This window comes from Indicator indicator, chromosome 10, assembly GCF_027791375.1.
Source record: "Indicator indicator isolate 239-I01 chromosome 10, UM_Iind_1.1, whole genome shotgun sequence".
Taxonomy (NCBI): domain Eukaryota; kingdom Metazoa; phylum Chordata; class Aves; order Piciformes; family Indicatoridae; genus Indicator; species Indicator indicator.
The window spans coordinates 27,289,566-27,304,992 of NC_072019.1; the positions used below are offsets into that span (position 1 = coordinate 27,289,566).

The 15,427-nt window shown below is 44.1% G+C and overlaps 1 protein-coding gene across 1 annotated transcript in view; it reads left to right on the forward strand.

The window, feature by feature from the left end:
* CACHD1 (cache domain containing 1) overlaps positions 1–15,427 on the forward strand; it is a 125,795-nt gene that overhangs the window by 51,555 nt on the left and 58,813 nt on the right. Inside the window, exon 3 of the mRNA XM_054384249.1 lies at positions 2,346–2,494. Within this exon, the coding sequence (XP_054240224.1) occupies positions 2,346–2,494 (149 nt within the window). The remainder of the gene's footprint in view (positions 1–2,345; positions 2,495–15,427) is intronic.

Consider the following 15,427-nt stretch of genomic DNA (forward strand, 5'->3'; position numbering starts at 1 on the left):
ATGGAGGCAAAGGCATCGCTTCTATCAGTGTGGGCCCTGTTATTTGCATAACGAAGTAAATCATGACGAAATGTCCTGTTAATAATAGTTAGGAAAGACATTTGTCAGTCCAGGGGAACTGGAACAAGTGACTGCATTTCTCAGGACTGTTAAATCATCCCCGTAGGGTTTGGAGTGTCTAGGGAGCAGGAGGGATGAGTGTTTCGAATTAACGAGCTCGCTTCAGCTCTCAAAAAAAATTTGAGGGACTGCAAAATACAATGTTTCTGAGAGTCCAACGCTGCAGTGTGTTGCTTAGGGATGGTTCTTTCATTTAAGATGTGTCTGGCAGATGATTAAGTGTAAGAGATAAGTTGATGTGCAAAGGATGCTGAATGTGCCAAAGCAAGTCTTGTCTCTTTCATTAATTTCTCACCATGAACGAAAGACAAGGAGCAAAATTCCCTGTGAATATTTCTTACAAAACGTGGTGTTTCCTGGTAACTGGGTTTACTGTCAGGTTTGCTCAAATAACAGCCACAGATTTTTCCCCTTCCAGTTTTGCCCTGCAAAGTCATTAGTCTGACTCCTCGTGGAGCACCTAATGAACTAGACACAAGTGAGTTGCTATCTGCCAGTGCGCAAGCTTCACTAGGTCAGTGATGTGTCGCAGAAGGCTCTACCCCTTGCTAGCACTGTGTGTATCCAGACTGCTCTGGATCTGCCTGGCACAGAGAGAGCAGGGGCTCTGCCTGCAGAAAGTGTTGGCACAACCATGCCTTCAAGAAAGGTATGGACATCGCACTTCAGCACATGGCTTAATGGCCATGGTGGTGTTAGGTTTGCAGTTGGACTTTTCCCACCAAAACGATTCTATGATTCAAGTCCCACACCAGCAAGCCCCAATGCAGAGCTCAGAAGGATTTGATTGCCAAAATGTGTTGACTCCTCATTGTTGTTATTACTGCTATTTTAATAAACTTTTAAACAGAAGGGCTGAAGTCCCCAGTTTGCTATTTCTAAAGCTAGGGACTTTTAATTTATTTCAAGCCCCAAGAATTGCAGGGGAGGGACGACAGCCTGTTTGTTTTCACTTTCTGAAAGGAGAGAAATACGATCATCTGCTCTTACAAGTAATACAAGAACCTCTAAACCTTGTCCTGATTTATGAATGGCTGCCTTCAGCAGAGGGACCTCTGGCAACAAAAGCCTTGTGGAAGAATTTCACCTGCGGCTGTTTTTTTCCTTTTGTTACAATATCAATTACAGGTTTTTCATTTTGTCGTTGAAGTCTGTAGTTTAAAATGTAGCTTGTGAGTGGCCACAGTGAGCTGCTAGACTGATGAAGAAAATCACTTGGAAGATGCGCAGCTAAGAGCCTGTAGTGGCCCTTGGGAAAGCAGAAGGGGATACAAAGAACAAAACACAAACTGGGATGAGAACTCTATGAAAGTAGTTGAGAAATACTTCGGCATAGGTCCACCTGACTGAGGAAGCTCTTGGTGAACAGAGAAATATTCATGACAGCATTTGGATCATGAGCTTGGCCCAACACAGCAGTGTGGGCTCTTTGCTCCTGAAGTAGTAAGAAGTTTCTGTAGGTGAGGTCTTTAATTATTTGGGCTTTCCTTAAGTGTCCATTTAGAAGGCTGCTTTAAATTGTCTTGTGGCCTGTTTTAGTCAGACCTTCCAAGAGCATTGTACTGAATCAACAGGAAGCCAGTACCTGAAAGGGGCCTACAAGAAAGCTGGGAAGGGACTTTTTATAAGGGCTTGTAGGGACAGGACGAGGCCCAATGCATTGAAGCTTGCAGGGGGTAGATTTAGACTGGAGATTAGGAAGAAATTCTTTACAGTGAGGGTGGTGAGATGCTGGAACAGGTTGCCCAGGAAGATTGTGGATGCCCCTTCCCTGAAGGTGTTCAAGGCCAGATTGGATGAGGACTTAAACAACCTGGTCTTGTGGAAGGTGTCCCTGCCCATGGAGGGGAGGTTGGAGTTAGATGATCTTTCAGGTCCCTTCCAACCCAAACCATTGCATAGATAGAGTTGCATCCCGGTGTCAGACCTTAATGAAAGGGAAATGAAATATAATAGAAATTTCACTTCTCATTCATGCAAAACTTTAATGTTCAAGTGCTCATTGCTAGGTCATAAAAGTGTTTTAGTTTATCGTACAGACTGTGTTCTATGGCCAGCGTTATTAATTGATTTCACAGTGCTTAAGCCACTGAAGTAGCATGAGCAAGGCAGATAACTATGATCTTTAACTCAGGCAGTTTCTCCTTTCCATTTAAGTTGGTTGCTAATTTGGGTAATACAGAGAAATTGGCTTAATCTTCATCTTTATTATTACCATTTTTCAGCTGGCAAAAAAAATCCGTGAGAAGTTTAACCGTTACTTGGATGTTGTGAATCGTAACAAGCAAGTTGTGGAAGCTTCATACACTGCTCATCTGACATCACCCTTGACTGCAATCCAAGACTGCTGTACAATTCCACCCTCTATGATGGAGTAAGTATTAAATTCTGAAATCTCTTCTGCTGTCACGTATTATGTGAAGAAAAAAAGATGATTTCTTTGCAGAGTAGCCTGTATTTTCTGCCACTCTGGAGAACTCTGAAGGAGGACAGCATTCACAAACTCCTTCTTACCTTGTCCTCTTGCTTTTACATTTCTACTAAGCACACATTCAATGAAGAACTCTAAACAAGAACTGGGATTCAGCTGTGATGGTAAAATGAAACAAAAAGAAAAAAACTTTGTTCAGTCCTTAAGTCTTCCATACAAAACGAGTCTGTTTATATACAAGATATTTTTTGCACTAAGGCACTCCTTATTCTGAACAACTCTTCTGAAGCTTGTCATGGGACTTTTTTTTTTTTTCCCCTCCTTTTGAAATGCAGTAACTAAAATAATGAGTTGGTCAGTAGATCACATGCTAAAAACCATTGCATTACAGTTTAATTAAGTTGACATGCTGCTGTTTCATACCTACAGGCTTGCTGAAACGGAGCACATTGCTCAGAAATGGAATTTGTTCATTTTCGATTTGATTTGGTTTTAAAGACAGGATTTTTGGGTAGTCTAAATCCAGGCAATTGGTTGTCTTGGGGTTCTCTTATGCTATGTATATGCAGGAACTACTTTGGGTTTCCTAAGTGTGTGATAGAAGATCTGATTTTCCCAATAAAAGTGTCATAATTTCTTTTAAATGCTCAGATTTTAAACTCTTCTGTTTGGTCTGTATCAGCAATAGTGTGACCAACAGGAGCAGGGAAGTGATTTAATGCCCCTAAGCTCAGCTGCACGTTGAATGCTAGGTTCAGTTTTGGGCCCCTCCAGGAATGACATTGAGGTGCTGGAGAGTGGGTCCAGAGAAGAGCAGCAAAGCTGATGAAAGATCTGGAGAACAGGCCTGGTGAGGGAGCTGAGGGAGCTGGGGTTGTTTAGTCTGGAGAGAAGGAAGCTGAAGGGAGACCTTCTGGCTCTCTACAGCTCCCTGAAAGATTGGAGTGCAAAGGGGGCTGGTGTCTTCTCCCTCGTATCAGGTGATAGGAGAAGAGGAAATGGCCTGAAATTGTGCTGGGGGAGGTTTAGGTTGGATATTAGGAATGATTTCGTTCCTGCAAGAGTGGTCAGGCATTGGAACAAGCTGCCCAGAGAGGTGGTGGAGTCACTATCCCTGGAGGTATTTAAAAGATGTGTGGAGATGGTGGTGAGGGATGTGGTTTAGTGACAGCAGCTTAGCAGTAGTAGTGGGATTGTGAGCAGTTGGGCTTGATGATCTGAAAGGTCTCTTCCAACCTCAACAGTTTTATGGTCCTATAGGTAGTGACAGCTTATCCTTGAGGTTTCAAAGACGTGTGCTAGTGCTGGTGTTACAGCAACAGTAATAGTTTCATTTAGAGCTGCTGCTGTAGAAGAGGTCACATTGAAAGACAGAGACTTGTCTGTGCCGTTTGTTGTTTTCAAGAGATACTTTGCTTTGGATTGCACCTTGAAAATGTGGGTGTCCTTAGGGCTGTGTTTTTTCCTTCAGAAGGGTTATGAAATATTTGTGCTACAACTGCTTGACTCTATATTCTTTTTCTTGCTGCAGGGAGGTGTTTCACCTTGTAACCTCTACTTGAGTAAACATTTAGTGCAAAACAGTGTCAGAAGCACATCTTCTTCAGGGTGGCTTTTTAGGCTAGATTTGAAGACCTGTCCCACAATATTTAAGGCTGTTTATCACATGGTGTTTAGCCTCTAAATGCATGGTGACATTTGAACCTTCATGCTGTTGGGTGATTGTTCTATCAGCCTTTTACATCACTGTCTGGCTTATGGACACTGTTAGGAGCTCAGCAGTTTTGGAACAATTAGTTGGGAAGGAGATGATGAACTGTAGTTTAGAGAAAGGGTGATTTTTGTAAAGGTTATTTTAATGACTTGATATATGTAGTTTATATTTGTTAGCATTAACAAAACTAGCCATGTGTGTGGCCTTGTGTTTGCTCTTATTTATCCTGAAAACCTAAGCGCTGGCTTCAAAGAAAATTTGCCATCTTGCTTGAGATAAACTCTGAGAATACGAGACCTGGAGACTGTAAATAAAGATTACAAAAAGAACCAACAAAGCACAAGACGGCATATAAAATAGAGTCATAGAATCATAGAATTGTTCTAGTTGGAAAAGACCTCTGAGTCCCACCATCAGTCTAAGACCACTATGGCCATTAAACCGTGTCCCCAAGTACCATGGCCACACATTTCTTGACTCTACCACCTCCCTGGGCAGCCTGTTCCAATGCCTGACCACTCTTGCAGGAAAGCAGTTGTTCCTAATCTCCAAACTAAACCTCCCCTGGCACAATTTCAGGCTATTTCCTCTTGTCCTGTGACCTGATACTATGTAGAAGAAACCAACCCCCACCTCACTGCAACCTCCTTTTAGGGAGTTGTAGGGAGCAGTGAAAAAAAAATGACATTTCAATTACTCATTTGGTTGAGTAGTGAGATGTGAGAGGGAAAGTAATATTTATTTTACTGTCATTATGTGCTGTTGGCACTTGCAGTGAAGAACCCAAATGAGTAAGATTTCATGTGGCTGTGATTCCAGTCCATGGTGACAAGTTCTGAATTAAGATGAACAGCCAGACTCTGCTTTGGGTTGCTCTACTGCACCCAACATCCACCACCCTAACTAGTGTAATGAATGCTAGCAGTCTGTTCTCCTGTCCAAGCAGTCTGTTCTCTGTTCTCCTGTCCAAGGCAGGTTTGTGCAATGGAACTACCTTGTTTGGAAAGTGGAGAAAACAAATAAATCAGAATGTGCAAAACCAACGTGATGAGGCAGTGCAGTTGGTGGCTATTGAGTGGTTTTGGCAGGAGACTTTTCCATAGGCTGTAATTCAACAAATATTTTAATCCTGTGCTTGTGCTTCTCTTGTTTACCCAAGCATTCAAACATATGCTGGAGTACATGGAAATGAATCACATGCTGAAATGTGTGGACAGCTAAGTGGAGGTGGATTGCTACATTCATACAGTCCTACAATGGTTTGGGTTGAAAGGGAAATTTAAAACTCATTTAGTCCAGCCCCTCTGCACTGAGCAGGGACATCTGCAACTAGAGCAGGTTTCTCAGAGCCCCCAACAATCTGACCTGGAATGGATCCAGGCATGGGGCATCTACTACCTCTCTGGGCAACCTGTTCCACCATCTCGCTATCCTCAGTGTAATAGAGTTTTCTTTCTCTTTTCTAGTCTAAATCTCCCTCTTTTAATTTAAACTGTGACCCTTGTCCTGTCACAGCAGGTCATGCTAACAGGTCTGTTCCCAGCTTCCTTGTAAGCTCCCTTGAAGTACTGAAAGGCCACAGAAGGTCTCCCTGGAGCCCTCCTCTTCTCCAGGCTAAACAACCCCAACTCTCCCAGCCTCTCCCAGCCCACTCTTACAGCAGAGGGCTTCCAGCCTTCCCATCATTGCTGTGGCCTCCTCTGGCCCTGTTCCAACAGGTGCATGTCTCTTCTGTTCTGAGGACTCCCTAGCTGGCCTGGCACTGCAGGTGGGGTGTTAAGCAGTGTGGAGTAAATTTCAGCAACAGAACAGGGGCAGGGTTTTGCTGTTCTTTTCTTCAGATAGAGGTGTTTGCATTTTAATTTGTGCTTAATCAAGATTTGGGAATGGAAAAATGTGGTGGTAATGAGGGAGAGACAGAGGCTGAGAAGAGACATGAGTGAACATGGCTTTCAGACAATCTCATAGGTAGAGGGTATGAAGATCTGGTGTCTGCCCTACCATTACCATTAAGGCTATACCTGTGTCTGTATGGTCAGAGCCTGGAGACTTGCCCCTTCACCCAGGGCTGTCTGCTGCATGGAGGAAGCACCCCGAGCAGCTGAGAGGAGGCATTGCTCCACCCAGGCAGTCCATGTGGATAAAGTGCTCCAGACTCTTAGCAAAGGGATGGATAAACTGAGGGGAGATAAGGAAAATGGATGTCAAGTGACATGCATCTTCTAATCCTTGAAGAAATCCCTGCTGGGAAATAAGGCTTTGTGTTTCCTCACTAATACAGACTGCTGGAGGAGCCATGAGAAGCAGATCTCATGCTGTCTCCAGACATTGCCTATCACGATTGCACTGGGTGGCTATTTACAAGACAATGTTGTAACTTTGTGTACAAAATGGTGTCTCCTGTTTGTCATGCCTGAGATGCTTCATTCTTAAGAAAGCCCTCAGTAGATCTTGAGGAAGTCTGGGAACCTAAATGGCCTGATAGGGTGGAGATGGGGCTATAGCAGTGTCAGCAAGAGGCTGGGGAAAAGAGTAAAAAATGTTGGTTTATCAGAAGTACAGAGCAGCATCCCCAGACATGAAACTAAAGGCAAGGGGAGACCCCAGTGCTCTACTAGTCCCTGAAAGGAGGTTGGGGTGAGGTGGGGATCAGTCTCTTCTCTCTAGTATCAGGTGATAGAATGAAAGGAAATGGCCTGAAATTGTACCAGGGAAGGTTTAGGTTAGATATTAGGAATAATTTTGTTCTTGCAAGTGTTCTTGCAAGTCAGGAATTGGAACAGGCTGCCCAGGAAGGTAGTGGAGTCACCATCCCTGGAGGTGTTCAATAAGTGAGTAGATGTGGCACTTTGGGACATGGTCTAGTGGCTGTGGTGGTATTAGGTTGATGGTTGGACTTGATGATCGTTGAGGGCTTTTCCAGCCTTAGTGATGGTTGGACTCAGTGATCTTAGACACCTTTTCCAACCTTAATAAGTCTATAGTTCTAAGTCCAACCATACATTTGTGCTGGTGAAAACATTTCCCTTTCTCTTTGCTTCTATCCTGAAGGACAGAAATGAATTTCATTGCTGATTTTTGTTGCCTTCAAACCCCATCTGTGGAGAGGTGCTTTGCCATTCATTAATGCCCTTGTTTCTGCTGCTAACAAACTTGTCTCAAGGCAGCTGGAAATGTATTTTTGTTCTTTATTTAACTTAGCTGATAAGGCCTTAGGGAATACATTTATCTGAATTTGTGGAAGGAGATGGAATGGAGAAATATTTGTTGGTAAAACACAATACTTGGCAGTGTTGTGTTACAAACCTTACCAGAGTTGTTTGACTAAGGGAGTTTACAAACCTATTTCTGAAAATCATTGACTCCCTGGCTGTGATACCACCCTCAGAAGTGGTCTGGTTTTTTTCTGCTTTTTAAAGAGATGGTTAAATATTTGCTAATGCGGTTCAGTTTTATCGCAGCTCTTTCTGTGTTTATCTTTCCTCTCTGGAGCAGTTAAGTGGGAGATAACGGGAATCCCATTCAGGTCCTCCACTTGCTGCAATATCTGAAGAGCTGCACTTCCAGAGAAGAAGTGGGTGGGCCATGCTGCATGAAATTGCAGATGTTTGCTGTTCTTGCAGAGTATCAGACTACAGTAAATGCATGTGGGTTTGTAGAGCATGTAGGGAGCGCTCAGAGTGCTAGTCTTGGCATGACCTTGCTTTGTCCATAAACTCTAGCTGGTATTTAGGAAATGGCTCTCTTGGATTGTTGCTTTTACTTTGTAAATGCAGCTGAGCTCCTCATGAAAAAGTGGGGTTTGGAAGAGTTTGTTTTTCTGGGTTGCAGCCTTCCTTCCAATAATACACTTTCACATCTGAGAGCAAGTATACTTTGACTTTTGCAAGCAGTGGTTGAAATACTTGGACCAACTTCTGTGCCTGTATCCAGTTTTGGGCTCCCCAGTTCAAGAGAGACAGGAATCTACTGGAGAGAGTCCAGTGGAGAGCTATGAGGATGATTAAGGGACTTGAACATCTCTCCTATGAAGAAAGACTGAGAGACCTGGGGCTGGTTAGTCTGGAGAGGAGAAGGCTGAGAGGGATCTTATTAATGTCTATATATATTTGAGGGGTGGGTGTCAAAATGAAGGTGATGGTCTCTTTGTGGTGGTGCCCACAAATAGGACAAGGAACGTTGGATACAAGATGGAACACACGGAGGTTCCCCCTCAACATGAGGAGAAACTTCTGTTGTGAGGGTGCTGGAGCCCTGGAGCAGGCTGCCCAGAGAGGTTGTGGAGTCTCCTTCTCTGGAAAGATTCCAGACCCACCTGGATGTGTTCCTGTGTGACCTGCCCTAGGTGATCCTGCTTTGGAGATCCCTTCCAACCCCTATCATTTTGTGATTCTGTGAATGATCAGTAGTTGTGGGGGGTTTAGGGTGGAATTTACTCATAAAACCGTTGTTTTTCCAGCACTCTGTTTAGATTCAGTGGCAACATATTCTCAAGTGTGTAAAGTATGAGTTAAAATCTTTCCTTACAATCTGGAAGGCCTGCCTGGTTGTGAGGGGAGGTTTAGGAGGTTAGTATTAGGAAATACTTCTTCACTAAAAGGGTTGTCAAACATTGGAATGGTCTGCCCAGGGCAGTGGTGGAGTCACCATCCCTGGAGGTACACAGATGGTGTGTGACCTGGTGCTCAGGGACATGCTTTAGTGGTGACCTTGGAGTGCTGGGTTGAATGTCGGAGTGGATGATCTTGAAGGTCTTTAGCAGCCAAAGCTGTTCTGTGTTTCAAAGGTAATGCTGAATTCTCAATGAACTTAAGCAATGTCATTTACATACTAAAATCAACTTGAAATTTGGATGAACAGAAAGGAAGCAAAAGAAACAAATCTTTAAAACAATGAGACCCCTTCAGTAGCTGCCCAAGTGTCATTTTCATCCACAGCTCCCTCCTTTTTCCCCTAAACTGAAACTGTACACTGTAAATTCCGGCCGAACGCGATCCGATTGGAGCTCACTTGAGCCCTGGTTTGATGTAAGATTCAAAGCTGCTGCAAATTTATTTTATCTCCTACACTTGCTGATCTCCTGCTTGTAAATCCTGTTGAAGGAGAATAAAAATGAGTGCGGCCTGATGGGAATTGAGTGTCTGAAGTTCAAAGCAGTTTGCAGATCAGAGCAAACGTCAATCAAATGAACATCTTGCAAGCTAGGCAGGGAGTGCGCTTTTCCGTGGGGAAGAGATCAAAGTGGGAGTCGCAGCTCTGTTTGCTCCCTCGGGATGCAGCTTCGATCGGCCCTTCATTAAAGGGAATCCAGAAGGAAGGGCTTTGCAGAGAGAGGCAGGGAAAGGGGGATGGGGCAAATGGGCCTGTCTTGAAGCTGAATTTCAGCCAATGTCTTTTAGAAACATACAATGATTTGGGTTGGAAGGGGCCTTGCAGGTCATCTAGTTCCAACCAGGGATGCTTTCCACTAGATCAGGTTGCTCAAAGCCCTGTCCAGCCTGGCTTTGAACACTTTCAGGGGATGGAGAATCTACCAAATCTCTGGGCAGCCTGTTCCAGTGCCTCACTACTCTCAGGAAGAATTTTCTTCCTAATATCAAATTTAAATATCCCCTGTTTCAATTTAAAGCCATTACCCCTTGGCCTGTCGCCACAGGCCTTTACAGAAAGTCCCTCTCCAGCTTTCTGATAGGCTCCCTTGAAGTACTGAAAGGCCACAAGGAGGTTTCTATGGAATCTTTGCTTCTCCAGGCTAAACAGCTAATCAACCAGTATCCCCAATTCTTTCTCTGCAAGGCTGCTTTCCATCCATTCATTGCCCAGCCTTGGATTTGTGCTTGGATTTTCCTCTCATTTAATTAAATACCCTCTCATTTAATTAAATACAGCAACATCCACAGTGTTTGCTGTGGTTTTCTAGGAAGGGTTTTGAAAGAATTCTTAAGTGTTGGTTGTAGTGTTACCACCTGGAACATTTTGGATGAGATCTCAAGAAGAGATCTCAGTCAATCATCACAGTTATTGTTAACCTCATACTCTTGCTGCTAGGCAAAGTGGAAGACACTGGGGAAAATTAAGACTTCGTTGTGCAGAGGAAGGGTGGTGGTCAATGCTTGTCTGCACATCTTAAAATATTAAGGTTTTGGGGGTTCTAACTTCTTCCACAGCAAGTGATAGGAAGATTTGTAGAGCTTGAACCTTGCGTGGAAAGCATGGAAGATATAAATAGAAAAGGTAAAACCAGGAGTTAGAGCCAAGAATATGAGCTTTTATTGGAAATGCCACATGGCAGTGTTGAGACTTCAGTTGTAATTGTGTCTTTAACAGCAAATAGATTGTAAGCACATTCTTAATTTAAACAACTTGGATCACCCAAAATAAGCACATGGGAAACTCTCCAGTGTAATTTAAATGATTCATAGATATTGTGAGTCTGCATCTGCCATCCTCCTGCCTTTGCCCAGTTTCTGCTCTTGGGTTTCTGAAGATGTACATCTGGGATGGGAGCAGGTCTCTTCTCAAAGTTCTTGTGTCATGGAACCAGTATCATGGAACTTTGAAAACACACCACATTGCAAGGTGCAAAAAGTCAATTTTAAGGCAAACTGAACCCAAAAAGAGGTTTCACAGGGTTGTTTTGGCTGGAGAACACCTTTCCAACTGTTAACCCAGCACTTCCCAGTCATTGGAAGTAGATCAATAGCTCACTCTGGAGCAGTCCTTGTATGGGTCTGTCTGAGGACTGCAGTTTAATTTATGGGTTTAAAACAATTCTGCATATTTAATTTACATCGTTTTCCTATTAACTTGATTCTGTTTTTGCTCTTTGTGCACTGTAGCAAGATAAAGGAGGGGTGGGCTTGGCTGCAGGAACTTGTTGCTTTCCTTTTCCAGCTCTGCTGCAGAGTGTTCTCATTTTCCTGATGGATAACAATGCTTAGTGGGAGAAGCTGAGATGGTTGAATTTCGCCTTAAAGTTCTTCAGCATGTAACAATGAAAAGTGCAAGGTCAACAGGGTGTTTATAGCTAAAACACTGATCCCCTTGGCCTGTGGCAATGGGTTTGGGGCTGCAGGGGGTCATGCCAATGTGATAACTTCATTTTTGCGTGCCTAGAAGAAATGCCAGAGCTGAACCTGGCATTCATCTACTTGAAACCTCATGTTAATATCTTAGCATGACTGAGAGACCTGGAATTCAGTTTGGCAGCTTTGTGTGTACAAAGAAGTGATACAGCAATACAGTTGACATTTTGAATCAAGAGATTTAAAATTTCTCAACTCCAAGAGGGACATTGAGATGTTGGAGTAGGTCCAGAGAAGGGCAACAAAGCTGGTGAAGGATCTGGAGAACAGGTCTGGTGAGGAGCAGCTGAGGGAACTGGGGTTGTTCAGCCTGGACTAAAGGAGTCTGAGGAGAGACCTTCTGGCTCTCTAATAACTCCCTGAAAGAAGGTTGGAGCCAGATGGTGTCAGTCTCTTCTCCCAAGGAACAAGCAGAAATGGCCTCAGGTTGTGCTAGGGGAGGTTTAGGATGGACATGAAGAACAATTTCTTCTCCAAAAAACTTGTCAAGCCCTGGCCCAGGCTGGCCGGGACAGTGGTGGAATCCCCATCCCTGGAGGCATTTCAGTGCCATGTAGGTGTGGTGCTGAGGGCCATAGTTTAGTGGTGACCCGGTAGTGCTGGGTTAATGATTGGCCTTGATGAGCTTAAAGGTCATTTCCAGCCTAAGCAATTCTGTGAATTCTCTGCCAGGTACTTTAAAGTGAGTTGCTGGAGCAATGTGAGAGCTGTGTGGCAGGATGCACTTGTCAGTTGGAGTGAGCGTGAGCAGTGACTTGTGGCATAAAATAAACCCAGAGCAGAGGAAGATTCCAGATGATTTTGAATTAAATCCCAGCACTTCCTGCCTGTGCTCTCAGACAGGAATTCTTTTAGTTGCTAACAAGGTATCCAGCTGCCATCACTAATAGATTGTGATGGGAGCAGTGGGATAATTAGCTAACATCCTAAAAAGTCGTTACTTGTCCCTACGAGTTTTGTCATTAGGGTTCCTTGGAAATTATTTCTTTAGCATGGGGCTGGTTAGTTTGCAGTCTCCAGCTCTTCTCCATCTGGTTTTGCCCAAATGTAAACATGCTTTTTTGGGGAACCCATCCTTTATCATTCCATCTTAGTCTTGAGATTCTTTAGCCAAAAAAAATCAATAACATTTTTGCTCACTTGGTAGGGGCTGTCACATTTTGAGGTGGTTACATTTTAATGCAGATAGGAAAAGCCCCAGCCTTGATCTGAGCACCAGATTGCTGTGCAATGTCAAGTCTTTCTGTGGGTGGAGAGGACTCTGGGGAGTTCTCAGAGAGCAGGTGGGCAGTAATTTCAGCAAGGAGTCCAGGCAGAGTGAACAAGCCTGTGCAGGGCTCTACACCATCATGGTGTGGCTGTCTTCAGTGTCTGACTTAACATCCCTTCCCAGTGTATCAACCTGATGGTGGTGGGATCATATCATAGAATCATAGAATGGCTTAGGCTGGAAGGGACCTTAGAGATCATCTAGTTCAACCCCCCTGCCATGGGCAGGGACATCTCTCAACTAGACTTTGTTGCCCAAGGAGGACCTCGTCCAATGTGGCCTTACATAGCTCCAGGGAGGGGGCATCCACAACCTCCCTGGGCAACCTATTCCAGAGTGGACAGGAGACCTTTCTATCTGTCTGTCCATCTGTTTCTCTCTTCTTGCCATGAAGAGTGAGGATAATGCAGAAGATCATTAAAAGCTCTTCGCCCCTATCTGAGTCTTGAATCAAACCCCAGTGCTGATGCACTGCTGCTGATTGTGCTGTTTTGGAGAAAATACCAAAACCACCTAGACATCTGGTGCCAATGAGGAGTCCACAGCACTTTTGTAGAGCAAGGAACTGAGCTGCCTCTTCTTGTTCCCACAGCATTATTCACTACCCTCAGTGCTCAGTGGTTTGAGCTGCTGCCACAATTAAAGATGTCTCTCCAGTGATGAGCAAGTCCACAGCTGTGTGTGTTAGGTGGAGATGGAGGAGGGCAGGTGGAGTTAAACACTATGTTGAAAGTCTGAGGTGTGTAAAATATTTGTGAAGAGATGAGAGAGAATATGTGTACAGACTGCTCTGGGACTCCCTGAAGTAAAAACTTGCACTTTCCAATTATGTTTGCATCTACATAGTAGAAAGTTTGCAACTTAAATATTCACAGCACACCATCCCCCGTTGCTCCCCCACACCCCAGTATTTATAAGTTAAAAGGTTGACCAAAATTGGTAAAACTTTTTGAAACCGCATTTATTCTACCTAATTTGTAAAGTGTGTAGAGGGCAGTTAATTATCGACGAATATATGTGACTCTTCCCTTCTCCCCACCCTCTTTAAGTCTGGGTTTGAGAAGGGCTCACAAAACGTTGGTGCCTCAATAACTCTGCTTCTTCACTGTGGCTTCATTCATCTCGACCAGCAGCTGAGGGAGTTTCTCCTCCCCCTCCACTCTGCCCTGGTCAGACCACAGCTGGAGGACTGAGTTCAGCTCTGGGCTCCCCAGTTCAAGAGAGACAGGGAACTGCTGAGAAGAGTCCAGTACAAGATGCAAAGATGCTGAGAGGAGTGAAGCATCTCTGTGAGGAGAAAAGACTGACAGCCCTGGGGCTGTTTAGCCTGAATAAGAGCAGTCTGAGAGGGCATCTGCTCAATGCTCAGCAAGGGCTAAAGGGTTGGGGGGCAAGAGGATGGGGCCAGATTATTCTCAGTGGTGCCCAGTGGCAGGACAAAGGGCAACAGGCACAAGCTGGAACCCTGGAGGTTCCATCTGAACAGGAGAAGAAACTTCTTTGGTGTGAGGGTGCTGGAGCAGGCTGCCCAGAGAGGTTGTGGAGTCAGTTCTGAAGAGCTTCCAAACGTAGCTGGGCATTGTGATGCTGAGCAAGCTGCTGTGGGTGCCCCTGCTGTAGCAGTGGGGTTGGACTGGATGATCTCCGGAGGTCCCTTCCAACACTCACCATCCTGTAATTCTGAGATTCTTGGGTCTCCTCTAAGAATGACGTGGTCAGTTTAAGATGCATGCAGTGCTGATGGCTGAAGATCAAACTAACTTTAGTACATGCCAGTTTAATGAGACATTGTTTTTACTGATACTTCTGTGTGGCAGTGAAGGTAGAAAGGCTAAGCAGGCAGCAATCAATAATGATCACTTTATGCATACTCCAAAGTTCAGTTTGATTAGAGATTCTTCACATAGAGCCTCTAGTCTGAGCTCCAGCTGTGTAAAAGGAGACTGTGTGACTGCAGGAACCATAACATACAATCTGCTGTTAAGGCCAGAGAAGTCTGTGTCTGAGGTCTTGTTACGCTTTTGCATAAAGGACTATTTCACTTATTGCCATTCAGAAAGTCATTAAGGAATTTATTAGTAAGTTCACAGGAAATTACTCCTGTACTTTGAAGGGCAAATCTCTGAACTCGTAAGAAGTTCACAGCATAAGTAAAACCTCTGCTTTAAGCAACAAAACAATCAGGCCACTCTCAAATATGGTTAGACCACTATGAATTATGAACATAAAGCAACCTTATGTCCTGAGTAGGCACCAGCAGCAATGCTCACAGTGAGCTCCAGCTCCTCTCAGGAGCATTTGGCTGGTTTTGTAATGCTACAATTTCTGCAAGAGGATCCAGTCACCTACAGAGCTGGTGATCTTAAGCCTACTGACAATTATTTTTCTTTTTCTTACTTAGTTTTCACTTCTAGGTTATGCAAAGTGTTCTTACATCCCACGTGTGAGGATCCCACAAACCCAGAGTTGGAGGCTCTCAGCAAATCCTGACTTGGGGCTGCTGTGGCTACGTCCCTGTAGAATGGAATTATTTTGAATTGGGCTGAAAGAAAATAGATTGAATTAGGAGAGTTTGAGTTTGCTTAAGAAGACTTGCTTCCTGTGGTCACAACTGGAAATTTCCTCGTAACCAATTCCATCTGTCTGTGGTTTTTGTTTCTGCTAATTGTTGTTATAAGGGGATGGTTTGGAAGTGCTTTGTTTTGTTGTCTCTGTCTCCACGAAACCCAGCCCTTCTAGCAAGCACTAGAGACAGAAAATCATTGTCTTTCTAGTCATACTGGGCACCATCATTGCTGAAGGAGAAT